At 34.7% G+C, this 27,313-nt stretch overlaps 1 protein-coding gene across 1 annotated transcript; it reads left to right on the top strand.

Annotated features, from left to right (window-relative positions):
- Positions 1–14: 14 nt before the first annotated feature.
- Positions 15–27,313, top strand: MCM4 (minichromosome maintenance complex component 4). Its single transcript, XM_031946428.1, has 17 exons — positions 15–130; positions 342–448; positions 7,186–7,350; positions 8,302–8,465; positions 8,962–9,063; positions 9,512–9,607; positions 9,704–9,799; positions 11,539–11,677; positions 13,846–14,066; positions 14,700–14,820; positions 15,645–15,904; positions 18,005–18,370; positions 18,719–18,846; positions 19,850–20,057; positions 23,619–23,847; positions 26,493–26,626; positions 26,969–27,313. Exons 2-17 carry the CDS (start codon positions 376–378, stop codon positions 27,059–27,061), a joined length of 2,595 nt encoding a protein of 864 aa, XP_031802288.1. The 5' UTR covers positions 15–130; positions 342–375; the 3' UTR covers positions 27,062–27,313.

Raw genomic sequence — 27,313 nt, 5'->3', positions numbered from 1 at the left:
TTTTTTTTTTTTTTTACGAAGGGTGACTTCGAAGACTGGCGGGAACCCTTAGGGGCGGGGCCACAAATTCCCGCGAAATATTGTCCGGATTCGGCGTTTTCTCCTAAGATTTGGGCTACCCGCGGGTCAGGTAAGGCACTTTCGTAGGAAAGATTCGCGGCGTGGGGTTCCGGTTTAGGCCTCGCAAAGCTAAGAAGATGGAGGGTGGAAACTAACTTGGAACGAAAGGGAGCTAGAGGCCGAGAGCGGGCGACTAAGGCGGCTCCCCGCAGCGGACGAGGGCGAGGGGGCTCCTAGTCGGCCTCTTGAGCTCTGACTTGTGGCCTCCTTCCTCGCGGCAGGTGAATCCCCCGCGCGACGCGGCCACTCTTCGTCATGTCCTCGTCTCCCGCTTCGACTCCAAGCCGCAGAAGCAGCCGGCGCGGCCGGGCCGGCAACCCTTCCACGCGTGAGTCCGACCCAGGGTTTCCCTTCCCCCACCGCCGGGTTCGGGCCTCTTGCACTCTCACCCGCCATGTCGAGTCTTATTAGAAATGAGTTAAGAGCCACGGCCTGGGCTTTTTTGTGTTTTTTACAAGGTCTCCTATAGACCAGCAACAATTAATTTGCAATTAAATTCGGGTTTTTTTTTTTTTTTTTAGTTATATACTAGTTTGCCAGAACACTGTGGGGGAGGGGAGAGGGCGGAGAAATGTGTTTGATAGTTGGAAAATAGGATGCGATATATTTCTTAGATTTTTTCCCCCCCCAGGAGCAATAGACAGACCTAAAACTTTCCAGACCGATCTTTGGTTTTAGCTAAATGCAATTAACTTTGTATCCTTTTTTAGTTTTTTCCTCAACTACACATAAACAAAAAAAATGCATTTTTTTTAAATCACGTGCAAAAACATTTTTAATTTTCATTTTTTAAAATTCTGAGTTCCATATTCTCTCCTCCTCCCTTATTTGGCAGGCAATTTGATTGTGAATTATACATGTACATGTATACTTATTGTGTATCTAATTTATATTTTAATATATTTAACATTTACTGGTCATCCTGCCATCTAGGGGAGGGGCTGGTGGGGTAAGAGGTGAAAAATTGGAACAAGAGGTTTGGCAATTGTTAATGCTGTAAAGTTACCCATGCATATATCCTGTAAATAAAAGGCTATTAAATTAAAAAAAAAAAAAAGAATTATACATGTACAGTCATGCAAAGGACATTTCTATAATAGCCATTTTGTAACAGAAAATACTGACCAAACTCCCCCAGAAAATTTAAAAAAAGTGCTTTGATCTCAGTTGAGATGTCATCAATTTTTTCTCTGTAAATGAATAGTATTTTTCATTTTATGTATTTCGGAAATGTCTTGGGTCATTGTATTGTCTGAGAGTAGCTAAGTCATTCAAAGTTGGTCATCTCATAACATTGCTGGTAGCTGGTACAAAGTTCTCCTGGTTGTGCTCATTTCACTTCGCATCAATCCAACTAAGTCAGTTCTTTTTTTTTTTTTTTTTTTTTAATAGCCTTTTATTTACAGGATATATGCATGGGTAACTTTACAGCATTAACAATTGCCAAACCTCTTGTTCCAATTTTTCACCTCTTACCCCCCCACCCCCTCCCCTAGATGGGCAGGATGACCAGTAGATGTTAAGTACATTAAAATATAAATTAGATACACAATAAGTATACATGACCAAAACGTTATTTTGCTGTACAAAAAGAATCAGACTCTGAAATATTGTACAGTTAGCTTGTGAAGGAAATCAAAAATGCAGGTGGGCATAAATATAGGGATTGGGAATTCAATGTAATGGTTTTTAGTCATCACCCAGAGTTCTTTTTCTGGGCATAGCTGGTTCAGTTCATTACTGCTCCATTGGAAATGATTTAGTTGATCTCGTTGCTGAGGATGGCCTGGTCCATCAGAACTGGTCATCATATCAACTAAGTCAGTTCTTAAAGAACAGTAATACTTCACAGGATTAGTTTCCATAGTGTAGCAATCATATTTGCCTAACACAGGAAAGGTCTCCTGTTCCAAATGGGCAGAAACACAAGTAGTTTTCTGGGCAGCTTGGTAATGGAGTAGGTCAAGAAGAGATCTCCCCGAGTTCAAATCTGGCTTCAGATACTAGCAATATGACCCTGAGCAGGTCACTTAATTTGGTTTGCCTTAGTTTCCTCAAATGTAAAATAAAGTAGAGAAGGAGATGTCAAACCACTCTGATATCGTTGCCAAGAAAACCCCAAATGGGGTCATGAAAAATGATTCACAACTGAAAATGACAACAAAAAACAATTACATCACAAATCATATGCCACAATTTGTTCAGCCCTCCCTGGTTGTTAAGCAACTCCTAGATTTCCAGTCTCCAAATCTAAAACTGTCAGTTTTAAGAAGAAATCAAAACCATCTGTGGTCAAATGAAGAAATGCTCAAAATCACTCTTGATTAGAGAAATGCAAATGAAAACAACTCTATGATACTACTTCATACCTCTTATCAGATCAGCCAATATGACAGAAAAGTAAAATATAAATTTTGGAAGGGGTATAGAAAAATTGGGACTTTATTGCACTTTTGGTGGAATTGTGAATTGATCCCACAATTTGGAACTATGCCCAAAGAGCTACTTAAGTATGTATATTTTTTGAGGAAGCAATACCACTACTTGATCTGTACTGCAAATATAACAAAGAAAAATGAAAAGAACCTATGTTACAAAAATATTTATAGCAGCTCTTTTTGTGGTGGCAAAGAATTGAAATCAACTGGAATGGGTGAACAAGTTTGGATAAATGATTGTGATGTAATCTTGTGCTAAAAGAAATGATGAGCAGGAGGCTTTCAGAAAAACCTGGAAAGAGAAGAGTTAACGCAGAGTAAAGTGAGCAAAACCAGGAGAAGTAGTGGCAATTTTGTGAGCTGATCAATTGTGAATCACTTAGCTATTCTCAGCAATACAATTATGATATAAGACTGTTCCAAAGGAATTATGATAAAAAGCTATTCACTTCCAGATAAAGAACTGATGGTCTCTGAATGTAGATTGAAACAATTGTTTCCTTTATTTTATTTATTTTTTTTGTCAACAAAGAATTTGGAATTAGAAATTTAAAAAAAAAAAAACACGCTATAAAAATTTTTGTTTGCATGCAGTTGAGGGGAAAAAATTTAATAGAATGCATACCAAAAAAAAAGGAAAGCAAGAAAAAGCCAAATAAAGCACCAAGCACCCTGTGAAGTCCCAAAGCAGGAATGTTCTTAACATTTTGGGAGAACATACCCCTTCAAATTTGATGAAATCCTTTTCACAGCAGTCTTTTAAAATGCATTAAACTAAAATACAAAGGAAATTTTATTAAAATTGAGTTATTAAAAATAATTTGAGAAGTGTTGGCAGAGATGAAACACTTCCTGTTCTCAAGTGTTTTATGCTAATTCATAGATAAGACTAAATATACTAAAACATAGAATATTAACTTACATAAGAGAAAGCCAAAGAAAGTAACATGTGAAATCATGAAGCAGAAATTCTTTGGATCAGTCTGAAGTTTATGGATTCCTCACAATAATCTTTTTAATTGCATAAAATAATATATATACAATGACAGCATCAAAGCATTGAGTAAGTTAATTTCCTCCAGTTCAAGAACTTATAGAAAATTATCAAAAGAGGGAATCAGGGAAAGGAGGAGGACTCAAAGATGGTCAGAAAATCAACAGATTAAACAGAAGGGAGAGAACTCTGGGTTAAGAAAACAGTATTAATGATACCTAATCATTTTAGGTATATTGGGAGTGGGCATATGGAAACACCTATAATGTCAGGCCCTGTGCTAGATGATATTTTTTACAAAGACAAAGATGAAGTTCTCTATTCCTCAAAGAGTTTACATTCCATTTGTAGAGATAACATGGATGTATATAGCTTATACAAATTAAATATTTAAAAACTGGGAGGAATATTAGATCGTGAAGTAGGTAACTTATGAGTTGTTCTTTGAAGAATTATTCTAAGAAGAGGAGGTGGAAAGGTTATGCACACCAGTCATGGAGATAGGACCTAGGACATAGAGACAGGGAATGGGATTTTGTTTGTGAGGATCAGCCAAAAAAAACCATTTTGATTGGAACATAAAAGAAGATTATGTGTAAAAAGGCCTGAAGGTTGTTTTGAGCTATGTTGTAAAGAATTTTAAATGCTTATTATATTTTTTTTTGGCTGAAGAGGTAGCAGAGAGCAATAAAATTGTATCAGTGATACAATTTTCTACATAGGGATAGGAATTAGATTTATGATTTGATTGATGGAGGAAATTGGCAAACTAAGGAACTCCTTCCACCCAAACTTCGGTGGATCTCTGACGAGATCTCTGAAGGCTTTATGATAGCTTAGAAAAACACAAACATCTTTTTTATTTTATCGTTTTATTTTGTTAACCATTTTTCCTGTGACAAAATCATCTTTTTCTAAGCACTGGGGAAGGCTGTTTGATACACTGACATTGCCTTAGGACACTGTGAGTTTGACTTCTGCAGTGTTATAAAGGCAGTGTCAGAAGCAGTACTTGAACCTAAAACTATCATCTCTACTGAGATCACCTGAAGCAACTGGGCAGCAATTAAAACTGCATCCCTGCTAGTTTCTATCCTTTCTTCTAGTACCACTTGTCTGTGCATGTATAGCTTGCATGTAGGAAAGTAATATGTCCTAAGACTGTATGGTGATAGTGACTAAAGCAGGACTTGAAGACTGGGCAAAGGAGTTTGAATTTATTAAGGAGGCAAAAAAGGAAGAGAGCATTTATTGAGTATTTACTATGTATCAGACACTGAAAAGTACTTTGAACCATTTATGTTGTTTGAAAGGAAATAAGACATGACTAGATCTATCCAGGAAAAGGATTAATGTAATAACAATATGAAAAAATTGGGGGAAGAAAAGGTGATGAGCATTAAGTGCCTACTGTGTGCTAGGCATTAGGTATACCTATTGAGGTAGGTTCTGTTATCCCCATTTTACATTGGATAAAACTGGGATAGAAATTGTTTTTTTTGTTTGTTTGTTTGTTTTGTTTTGTTTTTTGATGTTTAGTCATTTCAGTCTTGTTTGACCCCTTTGACCCTCTTTGGTGTTTTCTTGGGAAAGATATTGCAGCTGCCTCGTTTATAGATGAGGAAACTGAATAAACAGGGTTAAGTGACTTGCCCAGGATCACACAGCTAGTGTCTCAGGCCTGTCATTCTGCCTGCTCTGCCATCAAGGAAGACTCCAAAATTGTAATTTTAAGTGAGTAGAAAAATAAAGGTGCCTTCCACAAATGAAAGAAAGACTGGGTTTTGTTTTTTTAGATGTATGCTATATTCAAACAGCATAAAAATTCAGGAGAGAGATTAAAACTGGATGTATAGATTTGGAAGTCATCTGCATAAAGAGTACACATGGGAACTGATGAATTTTAAAAAGGACAGAATAAGAACAAAAGAAGTATTCCAGGACATTGGCCCACACTTGGAAGTTACTATACTCTTAAGTTTGACATAGGCTATTTTTGTTGGTCTTCTCTTTTTCTTTATTAACACCAGCTTTTAATAAATGTTGAATTTTAATCCAGCAGGAGTCTTAGAAATAATTAAGCAAGTAGGAGAGTAATGTAATAGAAGCTGTGTGAATTGAGAATGTGGTGTTGGGAAATGGTGGGATATGTTTGGAGCCACACTGCAGCAGAGAGTTCAGTTACTTCACTAGGGGAAGATGACCTCTTGGAATAGTCTTGACTTTTAGTCACCATAAAATGTGTTTTAAGAGTGCTGGCAGTGATAACAAAGGGAAAATTAAGAGGATTTGATAACTTGACTTTTTTCTCTCCTCATATCCAAAGATCACACCAAGAATTTTTAAATGGGATTACACCATTTTTCAAATTTAATTTTTAAATTTTAAAAGTGAATATCAGTGCCATATGGAGAGAAGAAAATAGCAGGTTTATGTGAAAAGATCATCAACTTAGAATACATGAAGTAGGATTTATAGGTAGAAATGCCCTGATGGCAACAAAATTAAACTGTAAATATTTCTTAAGATTGCATTTTGTATTAGGATTCAGATATGATTTAAAAGCAGCCAGTAGATTATAAGCTCCATGATATCAGAATGCCATGCCCTTTTATCTAATTATTTCTGCTGAGGAGGAATTTTAAAACATCAGAAATGGAATGCACACAAGGGAAAATAGCAATAGAATATTTATCAGTTAAAAATACATGCCAAACTTTGTGGTTATTTACCTATTTATTTTAGAGGGACAGTGTGCACTAATGCATGTAGTGTTGGCAGTTGGAATCAAGACTCAAGATCAAATCCTTCTGGTACTAAACTAAGTCTTTGGCTCTGGGCCATGTCATTTAACTTCTCTGAGTCCTAGAGCACTTCTCAACAATGATGTGATAGATGAATCAATTAATAATATTTTTATTTAGTGTCTTCTACATGCTAGCATTGGGGATTCAAAAAAAGAAACTGCTGCTCTCAGATTTTACATTTTGAGTGGAGGAAATTGCAGGTACATGCAGGATAAATATAAGTTCACAAGCATTTATTAGGAACTTATGAGCTAGACACCATACTAAAAAACTTGGGCTACAAAAAAAGAAAAACAACCTTTGCCCCCAAAGAAATTACATGTTCCCATTCCAACAGGAAATATCTAAACTAATACAAGTAAGATAAACCAAGAGTAAATGGAAGAGAGTCATGGAGTAGAAACAAGGGGAATAGGAGTGGGGAGGAGCAGTCAAGGTACAAGGATGGGTCTCTGCACAAAATGCCCCTTAAGCTGAATTTTAAAGAAAACCAAGTATTCTATCAGAGGTTGGAAGAGAACATCTTTGGCATGGGAGACAGCCAATGCAAAGGCAGAAAGATGGGAAACAGACTGTTTTCTGTGAGGAGCAGGGTATGAAGAACTCCCTCAGTGATTAAAAAAAAAAAATCCTAAAACCTTGACATCGACTTGCATTTTAAAAGCAGATATAAGACAATTTTACACACACAAACACATATCTTTATACTTTGTTCACACTTGATTGTTGCCCACCTATTCTGTTTCATGGGATACGTACATCCTGTAAGAAGACATAAAAATAGTCATTTGTATTTTGTGTGTGTGTGTGTGTGTGTGTGTCAAAGCTCGCAGTGAGAATGTCAAGTCTTCTCCGTCTCAGAGGCGCCGGCCAGAAGATTCCACCTCTACAGGAGAGCTACAGCCAATGCCCACCTCGCCTGGGGCTGACTTGCAGAGTCCGGCAACCCAGGATGCCTTGTTTTCCAGCCCGCCACCATTTCGTTCTTCGGGTAGGTTCCTCAAGGAATTGCATTTTAGCCCAGACTGCAGGAAATGTCATTCTGGAAATGACTCAGCCATGCATTACTACTTTGTAAATATTTGAAATAATTGTGGTAATTAAAAAAAAAACACGAAAGTACCTATTAGGTACTTTGTATTATTTTGATTTCATGCTTTTTACACCAATAGAGCAGAGGAGCTTAGCACAGAAGATTGGACATACTATCTCTTTCTGAGATGGAAAAGAAAGCCATCATTGAAGATCATTATTTTAGAGGGGTGGCTAAGATAGTTGGACTTTCTGGTTAGTGTGGTCTTTGGGACAAACAGAAAATGGTTGATACTGTAGCTGCACATATTTAAGAGCTTTAGGGGGCTTTTTCTGCCACAGTGTAGGCAGCAAAGTGAAGGAAAGCCTATATTTGTTTTCTGATGAACAGTTTATATTTAGATGCCATTCCAAATGACTAGTTTTTCTTAAAGTACACTTTCTGATAGAATCTTTCTCTTAACTTTTGCTTGGTTTTATATTGTCTTTCCTGACATTGCCTAATTTTACCTTTTAATTTCATTTTTTGTTCTGATTTTTGAGAAAAAGTAAATTATTTAAAATTAATTTTTTATTGATAATAAAAACTTAAATGATAAATGACACAATTCTGTCTGGAAAAAAAAATTCTATAATGAAACTTTGGCCAAAGAACATGATTTGATCTCACAGTAAATCAGTAGATCCGAGTACACAGCGGAAGTTTACAATAAATTAAAGCTATCTAGTGAAAACATGATCAGTCACTTTATGGAAATATTTGTCTCCAATACCTGAACTAGCCTTAGTCAGAAAATTTCCTAATCTTCTGTATAACAGCTTTTCACTGTCCATCAACATATTTTAATTTCCAATTAGACATGCTACCATCTAAAAAAATTCATTGCAAACCTTGTTTTGATTTCTGTAGCTATTCCTCTTGAATTTGATCTCAGTTCACCTTTGACATATGGTACTCCCAGTTCACGGGTAGAGGGAACTCCAAGGAGTGGTGTTAGGGGAACGCCGGTGAGGCAAAGACCTGATCTCGGATCTGCTCGTAAGGGTCGTCAAGTTGATCTGCACTCTGATGGGGTAAGTGTATAATTCCTATTTTTCTCATTGTTTAATTTAGAGATGTCATATTTTCCATAACAGCAATATTGTGACAATAAACTTTGAAAGACATTACTCTGATCCTGACAGTTCCAAAGGACACATGGTGAAAAGTGCTATTTACCTCCAAAGAAAGAGATTTTGAACTTTTATTGCATATTGAAGCTCTTTTTTCCCCCCATTTTATTTACTTTCTTATTTTATTTTTGTTGTTTGTTTTGAGTATGTTTGTTTTCTTTTGTAATATGACTAATAGGGAAATGTTTCACATGATTTCACATGTATGATCATTATCATTTCTTGCCCTCTAAATGGATAAAGGAAGGCTGGGAGGGAGAGAATCTGGATTTTTTTTTTAATTGCATGTAATTGGGAAATTATAACAAAATAAAATGCTGTTAAAAGAAAAAAATAAAGATGTCATATGTTAAGTTATTGCTAGAGAGTGTTGAGAGATTTGTTTTCTTCCCAATAGCCAGCTGCAGAAGATACAGTCGCTAGTGAACAGTCTCTTGGCCAAAAACTTGTGATATGGGGGACAGATGTAAATGTAGCTACATGCAAAGAAAATTTCCAGGTAAGCTATTTGAGATAAATATCTATTGTTTTAAAATGTCATCACTTTTTGGTCTCTAAAAACATAAAAAACCAGACACTATGTGGTGATTAAATTAAAATCCCTTTGAGCTTTAAATTCCATAATTCAAATACAAGGAAGAGGATTTAACATTATTGAGATGAGTAAATGGATTGTAAATCAATTAGAAACAACATGATGTAAATGGAGAGAGAGTTGGGAAGACCTGTAAACTATGTGACAAGCAAATCATTTAATCTCATTGACACTTTTGAGTCCGAGAACAGGTATGATTTATATTGGTATAGAGTATTTCTCATGGGAGAACTTCTTACACTAATGAAACCTCAAGTCCAGAAATAATTATTTTTGGCTATAATAAGTAAAGTATGATAGTCATTACCCAAATTATAAGAGCTAATTTTCTTTTTTTGTTGCCATCATTTAGCGATTTCTTCAACGTTTTATTGATCCTTTGGCCAAAGAAGAAGAGAATGTAGGCATAGATCTCACAGAGCCCGTGTACATGCAGCGACTTGCAGAGGTAACAAGATTTTTTTTCCTTACAAGCCAAAGATTTTATATATTATGCTTTAGCTTAGATAAGTAATTATTTTACCTTTAATTTTTAATATTGTAGATCAACGTTATTGGGGAACCATTTTTAAATGTAAATTGTGAACATCTAAAATCATTTGACAAAAATTTGTACAGACAACTTATCTCCTACCCACAGGTAAGAAAAATTCTTTTAAAATAAATTTGATTTTGCTGCTGAATGATCCATATTTAAAGCCATACCTAATTATAGACTCTCTAGAAAATTAATTGAAATTTTTCTCAAACAGATTTTCTTAAGTACTTTTTTCTTTGTTTTTAGATATTGGAACTTTAAATAACTTTGTAATCATTTAAGATGGAAATTTTTCATAAAATGTGTTACATCATTATGTTAGATCATTACATATATTTCAGTTTTCTTTTTGTTGATTTGAGAATGTTACTATGTTATGCCACAGTTCTCTTTTATTGTCCTGACTTAGTTTCCCTAATTGTTCTGCCTCAGTTTGTAATTGTTCTGCTCAATCCTGCAAAACCACCCCTTCCTCTTAATCAGAATATTTGATAAGGATAAAAGATCTTATATTTTAGAGTATCAATGCATCTCCCCATCCCAAGCTATCAGAATATCAGATACCATCTTATCAAGATGCTTGTTAAGATGCCTCTCCCCATCTTCAGGGTTCCTCCCCCCATTATGTCATTCCTATCTCCTCTGGCTTGCCCCACCCTGTCAGAGCCCACTTCTGCTCTCACACCTTGACTCCCTCCCCTGTCTCAGTCTACCCTCTGAGTCTGAGCCATGTGTATATATGTCATTGAGAACTCTAATTCAGCCCTGGGACCAAACCATGGATCCATTTGGTCCCAGTAAATCTCTCCCTTTCAAATATATTATTAAGTACTCTCTAATCTCTATCTTGCCTCAGTTTCTGCAGCATTACATTTATAATATAAATGATTACTCAGAAGAGTGATTTCCTCAGGTTTTATTGAAAGATATAAGGCTATTTATTAACCCTTCCAGATAGCCCCAATCTGCCATGTTTTTACAATAATTTTATTTTCTCTTTTGTTTGTTCCCTGAATTGCATCTTGTCACTATTACATATCTGCCTATATCAGACCCTGTCCATTCCTCTGATTTACTATTCTAATCAAGTATGGATTCCTTTTGTACTAATATTTTTATCTTCTTCAACAAACCTTTTAGAAAAAATAGTACATACCTAGTTCTTCCTCACTTCCCACCACATTGTCTTTTTTCTAACTAAACTTTTATATTCATCTCATGTGTGTGAGAACAACGGACAGATCTTGAATAAGCACTGTAGATAGTCATTGAGCTGCATTCAGAATTTGAGAGAGAACCTCTGTCCATTTGATAAATTATAGTCTTTTTCATGATCTCATCTTGTATATTCTTTCACACAAAGGTGAGCCTTTTAACACTAAAATAATTTTTCCATTGAGAATATGTTGCTAAAGAATCAAAATCACAGATGACTCAAAAAGCAATGGAGAGATGTAGTGGTCATGAATAAGCTAATCATCCAGGAAATGTGTGATTAGAAAAGAAGATTGAGCTGTTAAGTAATGAACACATGAAAAGCATCTAAACAATCACTGATCTAACTGAATATTGCCCAAAGGGACATTTACAATTCATTGGGTAGATTTACATGAAAAATTTATTGGAAAGCTTAGGCAAGAATCCCATTAAAAGTATGGTATGGATGGGTTTCATTTTATACTTTTGAAGAATTCACATTAAGATCACAGATTCATTGTGTACCAAATTAGTTCTGGTATGTTCTATTACTACAAAATTGCAATTCTGTTTACTACTTAAAAATAGATGTAAACTTTCATGTTTTTAAAAACCTTTTTTTTTTCTTTTTTCATTTTATATAGGAAGTTATCCCAACATTTGATATGGCTGTCAATGAAATCTTCTTTGATCGTTATCCTGACTCAATATTAGAACATCAGATACAAGTTCGACCATTCAATGCACTGAAAACTAGGAACATGAGAAACCTAAACCCAGAAGGTAACGTTTTCATAATTGGAAAGTATAATCCTGGGGGAGGCAGTGGGGAAAGAGGGGGCATTTTAGTAAAAGTTATCAAATAATATTATCATTTCCTAATTGAGTTTTATGATGATTTTCAACATTTTTTGGTTCAAATTCATCCTAAAATGATCCAGAAATTCTTCTGAGTTTTTCTTAATGGTTTCTTCTAAGGGTTTGAGTAAGATGTGGTACAGTATTGTCTTTTCTTTGTCCCATAGTGAATTCACATAAACCCATCTACCATTACTGTAAAGGTTGAACTTCAAGTTTAGTTTCTCTGACATCTCAGTTAAATTTATTTTTTGTTGTTGACTATTGTTTACCTCTGTCTTGAGGAAACCCAACTAAATGAAAACAAATCAAAAAGTAATTTTTTAATTACTTATGTTCCAAGCATTGTGCAAAATATTTTTATACTGTTGCAAGTGTAAAAAACAACAACAAAAAAAAATGTAATCTATATTGTTCCTGTCCTTAAAAAGTTTACATTCTAGTTGGGGAGAAAAACTAAAAATATGAAAGTTAATAAATAACACAAGAAGTGAAGCTGGAAAGGAGCCTTCAGAGAGATCATATGGTCTAACTCCTTCATTTTCCAGATGAAGCAACAAAGGTCCAAAGAAGTTTTGGATTTGCCCAAGTTCACACATGTAGCAAGTGGCTTATAAGGGATGCAGATCCAGATCTCCTGGGGCAAAATCCAGTACTGTGCACAGCAAAATAATAAATAGTAAAAGATGTCCTCAGACTGTATATACGTGTGTTTATAGTCACTCAGAGGAAGAAGAGACTTCTCTGAGGGCTTGAAACAGCTTCATATAATAGATAAGCCATTAGCTAATCTTGAAAGGTAACCAGAATTTGAAAAGGCAGAAAGAAGTAAAACAGGCATGACAAGTGCAGGTAATGAAAATAGTATTGACTGGAGGATACTATTCTTGGAATTAAATATTTGAAGAGAAGGCTACAAAAATGTATTGGGACCAGATTGCTGAAGACTTTGAATGCCAACCTGAGGGCTTCCTCCTATTTGAACTAGAAAGTATTCAGATAGTAGAGTAATGATGAATAGGGGTAGAATATAAATAAGTGAGGGACAGCTCGTGATGCAGTGCATAGAGTATTGATCCTAGAACTCAGGATCTGAATTCAAATGTGACTTCAGACACTTAGTAGCTATGTGACCAGGGCAAGTCACTTAGCCCAAATTGCTTCCCCCCCCCAAAAAAAAAAAAAAAAAAGAAATGAGAATATAAATAGATGAAATAAATTACTAATTTACTTCTTAGGAAAAGACATTTTTGTGGAAGAATTACATGGAAAAGGACCAGATAGGTGTTAACATTGTAGGAGCAGGCTAAGTTTTCAGTTATTTCAAGAAGAAAAGCTCAAAATGCAGCAGAATTTGACCAAGAGACTTGGGGACAAACAACAAAGCAATTAAGTGGGTGAGAGTGGGGTGAATTTGAAGGATATTTCACCTAGTTTACCTACAGTAGTGGGGGGTTGGCCAAGAAATGAAAAGACAAAGATTACATGAAGTATAGATACATAGGAATATGTAGAGTCAGATTCAGGCAGAACAGTGAAGCCTGTAATAGAATATTTGTGTTTTAGAATGTACCTCAGAAAATAAAATGTAATCCAGACATAGCTGATCTCTGCACAAGTATCAAAGTAGGAACCTAGTGATGGGTAGGTCCTGGTGAAGTTGGAAAGGCCTTAATTCTCTTAGTTATGCAGGAAGGAGTCTATGGTTATTAGATTATTATAATATGCTAAATAGATCTTAGAAATAGAATCCAAAAGAGTATTTCCTAATCATCTGCTACCTCTCCTTTACTTTAGTTCTCACTCATTCAACATTTGTTAAGCACCTATGTTGAGTTAGGCACTGATAATACAAACATAGAAATGAAATATAAATATACAAAAGTACATACAAAATAAGCACCCTGTAGTTTTGGGAAAGACAGCACCAGCAGTTTAGAAGAATTAAATAGATGGTGCCACTGCAGCTGAACTTGTTTAAAAATACTCCAAATTCTAAGAGATGAAGATGTGAGGAAAGTGCCTCCAGCGAAGAAGTAGAATAAAGTAATATAGTAATTACACTGGGACAAACTTTTTCCCCTTTCTTATAGATATTGATCAATTAATTACCATCAATGGCATGGTAATCAGGTCATCCCAGTTAATTCCAGAGATGCAGGAAGCATTTTTCCAGTGTCAGGTTTGTGCCTTTACCACAAGAGTCGAAATTGATCGTGGCCGGATTGCTGAACCATCTGTTTGCAAGCACTGTAACACGAAACACAGTATGGCGCTGATCCATAATCGCTCCATGTTTTCTGACAAACAAATGGTATGTTACGGCCTTTTCTTGCTATATGTTATAGAGTTTTCCTATTCGTTCTCATAGCTAGAAAAAGTCAAGTTTAACTTGATTTACTCTGACCCTAATAACCCACCATCACCCTCCTAAGTGGTGATTTGTAGTCTTCTTTTCTGAGGTTGTATTTTGTCTTGTTCTGGGTAGAACAAAAATTCTGACGAGTTTTGCATATTAAGAGAATTGTAAATATTTTCCTCTGTAATTTTCCAAAATTGTAATTTTTTTAGTGATTGAATAGTTTATTTCCAATTACTGTTCATTCATTACTGTCATAATCAAATTCCTTTTCAGTCTTTGGCATTTTGATTCACTTTTATATTTTATAATCCTTATAGGCCAATGAAAAATAAATGTTAAAATTTGATTTTCATTTTTGTGCTGATTTTTAAAAAACAGTATGAATTTGAATTAGAGAATATTTGTCTACTTGAAGTTAAATTCAAAACCTTCTAGAATTACTCTCTCAGTTTTTTCATTATTTAAGAAGTTTGTCTTTCTCCTGACCATCTCTATAGTAGGATAAGAAATAGTTATTTAAATCTTGCTTAGAATTAATATATTAATATCCAGTGGGGTGTTTTTTTGTTGCTGTTTTTTATTCAGATCAAACTGCAGGAATCTCCTGAGGATATGCCAGCAGGACAGACTCCTCACACTGTAGTTCTCTTTGCTCATAATGACCTCGTTGATAAAGTTCAGCCTGGTGATAGGGTGAACGTTACAGGTGAGAGGAATATGCTTTTGCACCAACACAACCAGTAGAATATCAACATCGTTCAGTCTTAAGTAGAAAGGCAGAATGAGTCCTCTCTAATAAGATAACAAATATAAATCTTCACATTTAGGTTAAAAAATAAAATAGAAAATCAGTTGTGTAGATACCAGATGGAAGATGTACTGTTCCTCATGGTTTTCAAAAAAGGGGAAAGCGTTGAAAATGGACTAAAAGCTCAATATCCAATACAGGCTAAATTTTCGGTCTGCATGGAATTTATACATAGTGTCCAAATCAAGGTAGATGATCCAGATTGTCCTATTCAAATCGAGTCAGGAGTATTTTTTTCACTGATAATTTAGTGGGAAGATAATATGGAAAAAAAAAATACCACTAGCCAATAAAATAACACAGTAACACTGATATATTGGGGCAGGAGAGCAGATCTTGGCAGCTGTAAGTATGCCTTTGGTCCAGGGAGTTTGAAATGAAACAGACAATTTGGATGTCTTCTTGCTGCCACTTAACTACCTGAAATTCCATTCTCATCCTTTATTCTCTTAAACTAACTGTATAAGGTTGTTATCTTACAGACAGTCCAGGAGGACTAAGGATGAGAATGGAATTTCAGGCAGTTAAGTGAAGGGGGAAAAAAAGGTGATATCTTGATCTTCAAACATATCAACTCCCTTTTAAATCGTAGCTTAAATGATTTGGCAAGGACAAAGTACATTTTTTCCTCTTCAAATACATTCCAAGAGAAGGGGGGTAGTAGGTCGAGATATATCCAGAGGAAACATCCATGGAAATGTTCTGTTTGTGCTTTTCTTCAGGAATCTATAGAGCTGTTCCTGTTCGAGTCAATCCAAGGATGAGCAATGTCAAATCCGTCTATAAGACCCACATTGACGTCATTCACTATCGTAAGACCGATGCTAAACGTCTGCATGGTCTTGATGAAGAAGCTGAGCAAAAACTTTTTTCAGAGAATCGTGTGGAAATGCTGAAGGAGCTCTCCAGAAAACCAGACATTTATGAGAGACTTTCTTCAGCCTTGGCTCCAAGCATTTATGAACATGAAGATATCAAAAAGGTATACAGGAACTTTTAAGTATGAGGACAGTAATAGATACGACATAGAGATTTGATGTCTGCAGAGTGCCTTACAATATTAGCTTCACAACAACCTTGGGAGAGATGTGTTCTTATAAATAGCCCATTTTACAGATGAGGAGACTTAGGCTGGCAAGTAAGATGACCTGCCTAGGTATACACAACTTGTAAGTGTTCTAGGCTAACATTCAAACTCAGGTCTTCCTGACTTTGAGGCTAGGATTCTGTCACATATGCCACCCAGTTGCCTCAAATGTACAAGCCATAACTAATTTATCAAAATTTTAGTGAGAAATATCCCATACGTACTCTTTTTATTGTGAAGTAAAAGGTAACTATCACATAAATTTAGCAAAAAGCTTAGAAGAAAGCTTTAAAATTGTTTTGCTTATAAATAGGAATTAGATCTTTATAGACATGAGAAAATGATGTACTTGTCTCTAGTCTATCACTGATGCTAACTAATCCTGTTTATTTTTCCTGTATTTTTTATCACCTTTAAAATGAGAATGCTCATACATGAACACAATTAGAAAACACTTCATAAACATAAATTGAAATAACTGGACAAATAATCATTGTTCATAGGTAGGCTGAGCCAATAAACTTATTTAAATTATTATACTTATTTGGTGCCATACCGTCAAACTACCAAAGAATTCCTTTATAAATTGGGGCAAGGAGGGACTGGGGGGATGATGATAAAATTTATCTGGAGAAACTAAAGGTTAAGAATATTAAAAGAAACAAAAAAAATAGAAAGGAAGGGGGCCTAGTAAATCTCAAATTTCACTACAAAGGTATAATTGTCAAAACAATTTGGTATTGGGTAAGAAATGTTGGTCAGTGGAACAAATGAGGTATACAATTTACAGGGGGAAATGAGCCAGAAAAAATAATAATCTAATGCTTGATAAATCCAAACATCTCAACTGTTGAGACAAAAATTCACTGTTGAGTGCAAAAATTGTTGAGAAAACTGTAGTCTGTCAGAAACTAGACATAGATCAACATTTCATACCATGATCCAAGATAATTTTAGTTATATAAAGTCATCAAGTTTTTTATAAACAACCAGTGCAGAAGAACGCAGGATACTAGGGCAAAAAATTTTTGTAGCAAGTTTCTCTGATAAAGGTCTAATTTCAGAGATACAAATTTATAAGAATAATAGCCATTTCTTATTGACAAATGGTCAAAGCTATTAGGAATAGGAATTGGGAATGACAGTTTTCAAATGAGATCTAAGCTATTAATAGCCACGTGAAAAAATTGCTCTAAATGACTACTAATACCACCTCACACCCATCAGATTGACTAAGATGACAAAAATTACAAATGTTGGTGGGAATTTGGGAGAACATTAATGGATTGTAGGTGGAGTTATAAGTGTTCCAACCATTCTGGAGAATAATTTGGAAGTATACTCAAAAAAATATTAAATTGTGCCTACTCTTTGATCTAGTAATACTTCTACAAGGCCAGTACCACAGAGATCAAAAAAACAGGAGACAGACCTACATATATTTATTACAGCTCTTTGTGGTAGCAAAAATTAGAACCTGAGAGAATGTCCATCAATTAGAGATTGACTAAATAAATTCTATAAGCATGTAATTAGAACACTAGTCTGCTATAAGAAATGATGAAAGATAGTTTCAGAAAAATATGGTAGACTTGTATGAAATGATGCAGTGAACAGAATAGTTTATACAATAAAGCAGTATTATAAAAATATTTAATTGTGAAAGACTTAGAAACTGATCAATAAAATAACCAGCCACAATTCCAGAAAGAACTGCTGGAATAAGTTGAAGCAGACTTCTTTTTCTTGCATTTTTGGGGAAATGGGGGGCCCATGCAAAAAAAAATTATTTTGTATAACTGCATATTTATAACAAGGTTTTTGTTTTCTGTTTTTTTTTTTTTTTTTTTTTTTTTTTTTTTTCGTGTTTTCCCTTAAGTAAAAGGTGGGAGAATTTGGAATTGAAAATTGTTGTAATTAATTTTAGAAAAATTATAAAATTCTACCTAGTACATAAATATCAATTTAAGTAATGCTCACACATATTCTTTCTAGGGTATTTTGCTTCAGCTATTTGGAGGAACAAGAAAAGATTTTAGTCACACTGGAAGGGGCAAATTCCGTGCTGAGATCAATATCCTTCTGTGTGGGGATCCTGGGACCAGCAAGTCCCAGCTGCTACAATATGTCTACAACCTTGTTCCCCGAGGACAATACACATCTGGGAAAGGCTCTAGTGCTGTTGGTCTTACTGCATATGTAATGAAAGACCCAGAAACAAGACAGTTGGTTTTACAGACAGGTGCTTTGGTCTTGAGTGACAATGGTGTTTGCTGTATTGATGAATTTGATAAGATGAATGAAAGTACAAGATCAGTACTTCATGAAGTAATGGAACAACAGACTCTTTCAATTGCCAAGGTAAGGCTTCTCTTGCCTACTGTAATGCATGTAATAGGAAATATAGATTATTGTGGACATGCAATTAGTATATCTGGAAACAACTTTTCCTTTTGATTCCAATTGGAAATTAGTTGACAGTTTTCTAGCTACATTACAGATGTTTATAGATGAAACTTAAAACACTTCTAAATGTATTTGGTTAGGGCAAATTTCTGATTGTTTATATTTATTTCCTCTTGTTTATGGCATATACCACAATTTTATAGAAATCATAGTTTTATCACCTAAAAGTCTGTACTTGTCATAGATCCTGAAGACAGCATGTTAAGTTAAACTCCACTTACACACTTAATTTCTTTTCTTCAGGCTGGAATCATTTGTCAACTGAATGCTCGAACTTCTATCTTAGCAGCAGCTAATCCTATAGAGTCCCAGTGGAATCCTAAGAAAACAACCATTGAAAATATTCAGCTTCCCCATACCTTATTATCAAGGTATTGTCAAGGATGTTTATAAGCTAGAAACTACAATATAACATGTTGCTTTTAATAACATACTAAATCCTTTTTTTCTGAAATGAATTTTTTTCTTACATTAACTAAAATATTCTCTATTAGTCTTAAAATGATATAAAAACTTCCCATAATATAGAAAGATCTATTTTAGGATGAATATTTAGGTAACCTACATTTTCTCTCAGATGCCAGTCAGAAGCCTTTGCATAATATTTGTTTATTTGCTGAGGTTTGAGTTAAGTGACTTGCCTTGGGTCACACGGCCTGAAAGTGTTACGTGTCTGAGGCCAGATTTGAACTCAGGTCTTCCTGACTTCAGAGCTGGTGCTCTATCCACTGTGCTATCTACCTGCCCCCTTTGCATAATTATTGGATAAATTTTAGCTCATATTTTTCTTTTGCTAATTGAATATATTTCCTTATGCCATCTACTTCCTAATGAGAGGTAATAGACTCAAAAGCAGAATGAATCCTTTTTTTTTTTTTTTTTTTTTTTTTTTTTTTTTTTTTTTTTTTTTTTTTTTTTTTTTTGACAGATGGAGATTTATTTGGTTTGACATTGCAGGATTTCTTTTAACTTAACAATGCATATCTATTGCAAGGGTTTTGTTTTTCTTCCCTCCTAGAGAAGTGTAGCAAAAGAGAGACAAATAACATTCGGTGGAGAGGGTTATCTCTCTCACACACACACACGTACCTAAATTTTTCTGTTGTGTGTATATAGTAATGTCATTCCAGGGGGAAGTTTACTTTATTAGCTATCACATGACTGACTGACCTGCATTTCTTGAATCTGACATTTTAAGAGCTAATAGGAGGCCAGAAGGTGTATTGAAGGCTCACTAAAGCATGATTAGAAACGCTTGTCTCCAAAGTCAATGTCAGTAGGCATGCCTAAAACAAAGAGCAAGAACTTTTAAAAACATCTTTTTTGTTGATGAACAAAAGAAGCCAATAGATGTTTCTGTTCAACCTTCTTTAGATTTGACTTGATTTTCCTCATGTTGGACCCTCAAGATGAAGCTTATGACCGCCGTCTTGCCCACCATTTAGTCTCTCTATACTACCAGAGTGAAGCACAAGTAGAAGAGGAGTTCATGGACATGGCGGTCCTGAAAGACTATATTGCATATGCTCACAGCTCTATTGCTCCTAGACTAAGTGAAGAAGCAAGCCAGGCTTTAATTGAGGTAATATATTGACTTTTTGGAGTCTCAAAAGAAATTTGTTGCTTGTTTTTTCATCCAAAACCATGTTTGCTAAATACTAAGGGGCAATAAAAAATATAAGTCAAATAGTCTCAAAAAGCTCTAGAATCTAGTGAAGGGAGAAATGAGTACTCAATAAAATATGATACCAGGTAGAATGGGACAAAGGCATGTAAAAGGTATATATTGTTTTCACTTGGGATAACAGGAACAATGTATTTGGAGTCAAAAGGTTTGGTTTTAGCCCTGAGCTTTACCATTTACTACTCTTATGACTCTTATTTCCTCTTCTATAAAATAAATGAATTGAATTTTATATTAAGGGTAGTAAGGAGCTATTAAGTATTTTTTAGTAGTTATTTGCAGATATTAGGTAGGGCCTACTCTCTCTCTCTCTCTGCTGGCATGGCTTGTAGTTTAGGAAAAGGATTGTGAGATATGGTTTTAATATATAACAAGATCAACACCCGCTATAAGTACAAGCAAGAAAAAGGCTTTCTGGAGGCATTTGAGTTGGGTTTTTAAAGGATGGTTAGGAAATTAAGTACAGGAAATAGAGTGAGAAAAGTTATAAAGGTGGTGATAAGTAACCTACTTTCACTAGAATATATTATACATTTTAGGTAGAAGTAGTATCAGATAATATCCAAAAGATGGAGTACTATTTAATTGAAAACTTTAGCATGTTAAAAAAGCATGAACCTTTACTCAGGTATTAGCAACCCATTGAAAGGTGAGAGAGAAGGAATGATTATCTAATCCAGTAAACATTTATTAAGTTACTGTGCTGTACATGTACATGTACTGTACATGTATACATTTATTAAGGTACTGTGCTAAGTTTTAGGGATACACATGATTTTAAAAAAAAAAAAACAGTCCCTTCCCTCAAGGAACTTATTTTTGTCTAATAAAAGAAGGCAGGAAAATGGAGTTGGGAACAAGCAGATGTAAAGTATAATATAAAGATGGATTTGTAAGGAAAAGTGATTTGCAGCTAGAAGATAGCAATCCACATGGATGGTGAATATAGACTTAACTTCTGGAATTAAGAGATATAGGTTGTATAGTAACCTAATACTTAACTGTTGGATGCATAATCAAATGTAGATGCTGACCAAATTAATTTGGAATAGTGTTTTGCAAGTACACTTAGGCATCTAGTTCTGCATTTGTATAATAATTTTTACTAATCTTCCTTAGGATCCTAATAAATGTGCAGTGATGGAAATTTAACCAATTTTAAAGAAAAGTTTAAAATTTATATTTTTAAGATAGCTTCCCAGATATGGAATCTTTTGTGAGCCTCTATTATACACATATATTAATAATTTTGGTCATTATCAAACATTTGCAATTTTTACACACAAATCTTTGAAGCAGATGTGTTAAAAGCTTAAGATTTCTAAATTACTAGAACCTAAGAATTGACAGTATCCTGTTACTCTACAATTTACATTTTTGCCTAGGTTGCAGAATCAAATTCTGCATCAAAATACATGCAGAGTATATAACATTTTATTCTAAGGTGGTATTAAATTCATTACATTTTTGCATTTTATTCAAAATAATCCAGTACTTTTATTATGATTTTAAAACAACATGTAAAATGATTTCCTCTTATATTATTATATTGTGTTACATAAAGCAAAGAATTGTATTTATATGGATCATACAGAGCCATGAAAATGTCAAGTAAGAAATGCTTCTATAGAAACAGATTTTAAATGCAAAAATTAAGAAGCAGCAGTAGCATTTCGGTCTTTTAAATAGATTCTTCAGAATTTGATCTTATAGATATGGGAACTCCCCTTAATAGTATTGGTCACAGCCCATCCATGCCTTCTCATTTTGGCAATTCTTCCATGAGATCCATCCAATATACTGAAAATGGTCTTCTGATATTTGTATATTTGTCATTGCAAGGGTACCAGGAAAACATTCAAGTTGGCTGACTGTTATTCATGTTTTTATTATATAACCATTCCCTCTTTTTTCAAATTGGATATTCATGTCCTGGATACTTCCTTTACTGCTTATCACACATAAGCCCTCGTTGGTGATACGCTTTGCCATCTTTGTGTGTCTACCTTTGTTGTTTACTTGTGTCTAACTTTTTCTTAACCATGTATGAGAATTTTCTTGGCAAAGGTACTGGAGTAGTGTGCCATTTCCTTCTCTTACATTTCTCCATTGCCCTTTGGCTCTACTTACAATTTTATTTAAATTCGCGTGGAGATGACCCTGAGTTCTTGAAATCTATGCCCAGTGGCACACACACATGCACTGTTAGGTTCTACTGTATTGAAAAAAACTTTGAATGCAATTCTATTGAAAATCTTGGTTTTACAAGAGCCAGTCTAGCCATGTACTATCACTAGAACAATTTTTGTGTTTAAAAAGATGAATTTTTATTTGATCCCAGGTTGAATCTCTAGACCATTAAAAATACTGTGCCTTTAAATCAGATTACCAATTCTCCCATAGAATGACATTTGTGCCAACTCCTTTATATCACTTTCCTATTCTTACTCCACCTTCTTAATTATCTACAGTCAGCTTGGTCATTAATCAACTAAATCTGCTGTCTCCAAATTTACCCTTCTCTTAACTGTTAAATCTATGAGTCTTTTAAAAATTCTTGACCTCTCTGCAGCCTTTGATATTTTCAATCACTCCCTTGATATTCTTTTCTTTGTAGATTTCTGTGACACTACTTTATCCTGGTTCTCCTCTCTGGCCAATCCTCGGTGTCCTTTACTACATCTTTGTCCAATAACAATGTGTGTCCCTAGTCTCTGAAATAATTTTTATGTTGGTGAGCACAATCAGCTGCATTGAACTCAATTATCCCACTCTATCGATGCTTCTATTTATCTAGCCCCTTTGCTAACCTCCCTTCTCCCACCTCCAGTTGCAATGGGACATCTCTCAAATTAAATGCCCTACAGATAACTTTTACTCAGCATGTTCATGACAAAATTCATTATCTCTCCTCTCACTCTCTTCTTGTTGTGTTCCCTGTTAACTATTGAGGGCATTACTGGCCTCCCAGCCTCAAAACCTAAATGTCACCCTCAACTCCCCAGTCCCCATATCCAATCTGTTTCTAAACTCTGTCAATTTTACCAGAGTAAATCTCCTGTTTATCCTATTCTCTTCTCTAACCCTGCCACCCTCCTGGTACAGGCTGGCTCTCTTCACCTCAGACTTGGGTACCTCAAGTCTCTCCCTGCTCAACTCCATCCTCTTCCACTCTGCCATGTTACTGTGACTCCCTCCCTTCACTCTTCCCAGCTCCCTTCTTGCCTTACCCTGACAGTAAGCCTGTCACCATCCTTAGCTTGACAGTTAATGAAAACTAGGACACTATCCCCAGAACAATGCTGTGAGCTCTTCCAATGTGGTACTTCCCCAGCCCCAGGGCCACTTTCACCTTGCAATGAGGCAAAAGCACAATTCATATGGAAGAGTTTATGTTGATATCTACTTTTAAAGGTGTAAACTGAGGCCTTTTTTTCCTTTACACTCTCCCAAAACTAGGCATATGTGGACATGAGGAAGATTGGAAGTGGCAGAGGAATGGTTTCTGCCTATCCCCGACAGCTGGAGTCATTGATACGTTTGTCAGAAGCTCATGCCAAAGTTCGATTTTCAAACAAAGTTGAAGCAATTGATGTTGAAGAAGCAAAACGCCTCCATCGGGAAGCACTCAAACAATCTGCTACTGACCCAAGGACTGGCATTGTGGACATATCTATTCTCACTACAGGTTTGTGGTTTATATGTGACAAAAATCGCAAATTGGTAATTTTTTAAATGGGAAAATAATGTATTCTTTGTGTTTTAAAAAAGTTTTAAAGAAGGATGTATTTGTTAAACATTAGAGTACTATCAACATTAGTTATGTAGATGCATAGATATTTGAAACTGCATAGAGTCAATGTTATTTGTATTTTGAAATGTAATTATATATAGAAACATTCAGGAACTGCTTAGACTCCCTTTTTTTTTTTTTTTTTTTTAATTTAATAGCCTTTTATTTACAGGATATATACATGGGTAACTTTACAGCATTAACAATTGCCAAACCTCTTGTTCCTATTTTTCACCTCTTACCCCCCCCCCCCCACCCCCTCCCCTAAATGGCAGGATGACCAGTAGATGTTAAATATATTAAAATATAACTTAGATACACAATAAGTATACATGACCAAAACATTATTTTGCTGTACAAAAAGAATCAGACTCTGAATTATTGTACAATTAGCTTGTGAAGGAAATCAAAAATGCAGGTGTGCATAAATATAGGGATTGGGAATTCAATGTAATGGTTTTTATAGACTCCATTTTAAATATAAGAAAAAGAAAACTGGAAAAATCAAGTGAAGAAATATATTCTTGGAAAGGAGCAATCTTAATTTAAATGTTTGGGAAAACCCTCTGTTGGGTGGGGTTATCTTGGAGGATGGTGCTGAGATAAGATCTCCTTAACTCACTAAAACTAGAAGTATAATGGCTGATCCCTTCTTCCAGCCTTCCAGTGCTGATTGGAATGGAAACTTTAACCTCTGATTTTCCAGTCTGGACTGGTTCAACCATCCTTAGTTATCCTGGTGACTCTTTACCCCCAGGGATTCACCATGTTGGTGCCAGACTTATTATAGATACCCAGTTGATTTTAGTCCTGTTTGATCTTAGAACTTCCCAATTCAGGTGATCCACCAGCCTTAGCCTCCTTAGTTTCAGGGATTACAGGTATGCACCACACCCAGCAGTAGAATGTATTTTTTCCTCTTTATACCTGGAACTGGAGGAATTGAATGGCCTGAGCAATAGATGGTAAAACTGCCAGATTCAGGATAATCCATCTATTGAGAATGGGTTTTAGTTTTTAGATAGTCTATGGTGGGTGGGTGGGTGGGTGTTAATTATTAATATATCCTCTACACCAAACCCTCATCAGAGAAATTTGATAAAAGATTTTTACATTTGACCACTTGCCTTATTATTTTTGTACAAAACGTTTATTTTCACGTAAACACTTGTCTATTTTTTATTCTGTAATTGTCTCTGTTCTTTGTTCAGTTAATAGTATATTTCTTACCCATACACCCAATAGTGTATAATGTTTCTCTTTTAATAGCATGATTTTTTTTTTTCCCTGAGGCGATTGGGGTTAAGTGACTTTGCACAGGATCACAAGCTAGGAAGCATTAAGTGTCTGAAGCCAGATTTGAACTTGGGTCCTCCTGACTTTAGGGCTGGTGTTCTATCTACTGCACCATCAGTGCAGAACAGAGACAATAGAGGCAGGTGCCTCTATAGCATGATCTTTGATATTAAGGTCACATCCATTTAGTCTATATTGTGAGATATAGTGTAATGTGCTGGTCTAATCTTTTCTGTTTGCCAGTTTTTAATAAATGACAATTCTTAAGTAATTTATTTTTTCTGGTTTGAAAATTAGGTTTTTAATTCACTCTTGTTTAGTTTGTTCCATTGAGTAACTTTTGTTGTTATTTTTAACCCACATAAAACAGTTTTGATAACTGTTGATTTACAGTATAGTTTGAGGTCTGGAACTACTACCCTCTTGTCCCTATCTCATTATTTACCTTGATATTATCGATCTTTTTAATTTTTAATAAATTTTATTGTTTTATTGAGCAATTTAAAGTAGGGGAAACATCTGAGTAGGATCCAGACAGACAAAAAAACTTGAGAAGTTCACGGGTAGGAGTAGAAGCTTAAAAGCATGGGAAGTAAGTGTTGAAGTTTGACCTTTAGATTAGTCATCTAATGTCAACACAGTCAATTGAATTTGACACAGATAAAGGAATATATAGTAAAAGAGTAGGAATTTTTTAAAAATTTTTATTTTGAGCCAGTGAGATTACAGGAGCATGATCTATCTAGAAGTCCAGTTTTACATTTTATAAATGAAGAAACAGACCTAGAGAAGTTAAGTAAGAATACAGATACTTGTTCTTGACTTACATATTAACTATTACATATATTACAATCTTTCTGGAGGATATAAAATATGTGTGAAAGCTACAGGGGTATGGATTTGGTATTTGATGAAATCTTTCTCTTTCCAGAGAAACTGGACAGTAGTTAGGCAAAAATTAAATTTGTCAGTATTCCACACCATATACCAAGATAAGATCCAGATGGATAGTCACCTAAATTTTAAGTCATATTGCAAATAAATTGAAGTAACAAGAAAGAAATTATCTTTCAAATCTATTAGTAGCAGTGTAGTCCCAGTTCAGGTGATAATTGGCTATGGGACCTTAATCAATTAGTTTCTCTTTATCTAGTGTACTCTACAATAAACTTGGGGGGAAATTCTGTTTCTCTATTTAACTAATCCTAAATTCCAGATTTACTTCAATTGAAATTTATTTTTAGGAATGAGTGCCACATCTCGAAAAAGAAAAGAAGAATTAGCTGAGGCCTTGAAAAAGCTTATTCAATCAAAGGGCAAAACACCAGCTCTAAAATATCAGCAACTCTTTGAAGATATTCGAGGACAATCTGACATAGTGAGTGTTTTACATGTGTTTGGAACGTCCATTTTAATTTCTTTTTTTTTCTAAATTTAAATATTTAATAGTAAAATTTAATGCAAAAATAATTTTAGTTTTAATCTACAATACAAAAATGGCCTAGTAATAAAAGGGTTTCTTTATTTTAAAAAGTTATGTTTAGTAGAAATAATTTTAAATGTGGGTAAATGTAAACCAGCTTCTTAAAGTTAATTTGATTCTAAAGATACATGCTATTGGGTAGTAAATTAACTAGAAAATTGACACATCTTTAGCAATTATGTGTAAGATTGGCTACAAGTTTTTTGACTTGGAAAATATTTATTGTCTTTCCCCAAGGCTATTACTAAAGATATGTTTGAAGAAGCTCTACGTGCTTTGGCTGATGATGACTTCTTGACTGTGACTGGAAAGACTGTTCGATTACTCTGAAGAAATAAGATATGAGCATTGTTATGTTCTGCTTTTCTCCATAGATGTTTCACTTGATTATTATAGTAAAACTAATGGTTTTACTTCATTATGTGCCAGTCACTTAACACCACTGCCATCAATGTAAATAGCTCATTTCTAACACATTACCAAGCAGTAATCTGTTTTTCAAATAATAATTAGGTATCCATTTTTATAATGAAATGTATTCATTAGAAATGCTTTAAATAAAAATTTCCCTTTCTCTACACT

This window comes from Sarcophilus harrisii, chromosome 1, assembly GCF_902635505.1.
Source record: "Sarcophilus harrisii chromosome 1, mSarHar1.11, whole genome shotgun sequence".
Lineage (NCBI taxonomy): Eukaryota > Metazoa > Chordata > Mammalia > Dasyuromorphia > Dasyuridae > Sarcophilus > Sarcophilus harrisii.
This window is presented reverse-complemented; position numbering and strand designations above follow the sequence as displayed.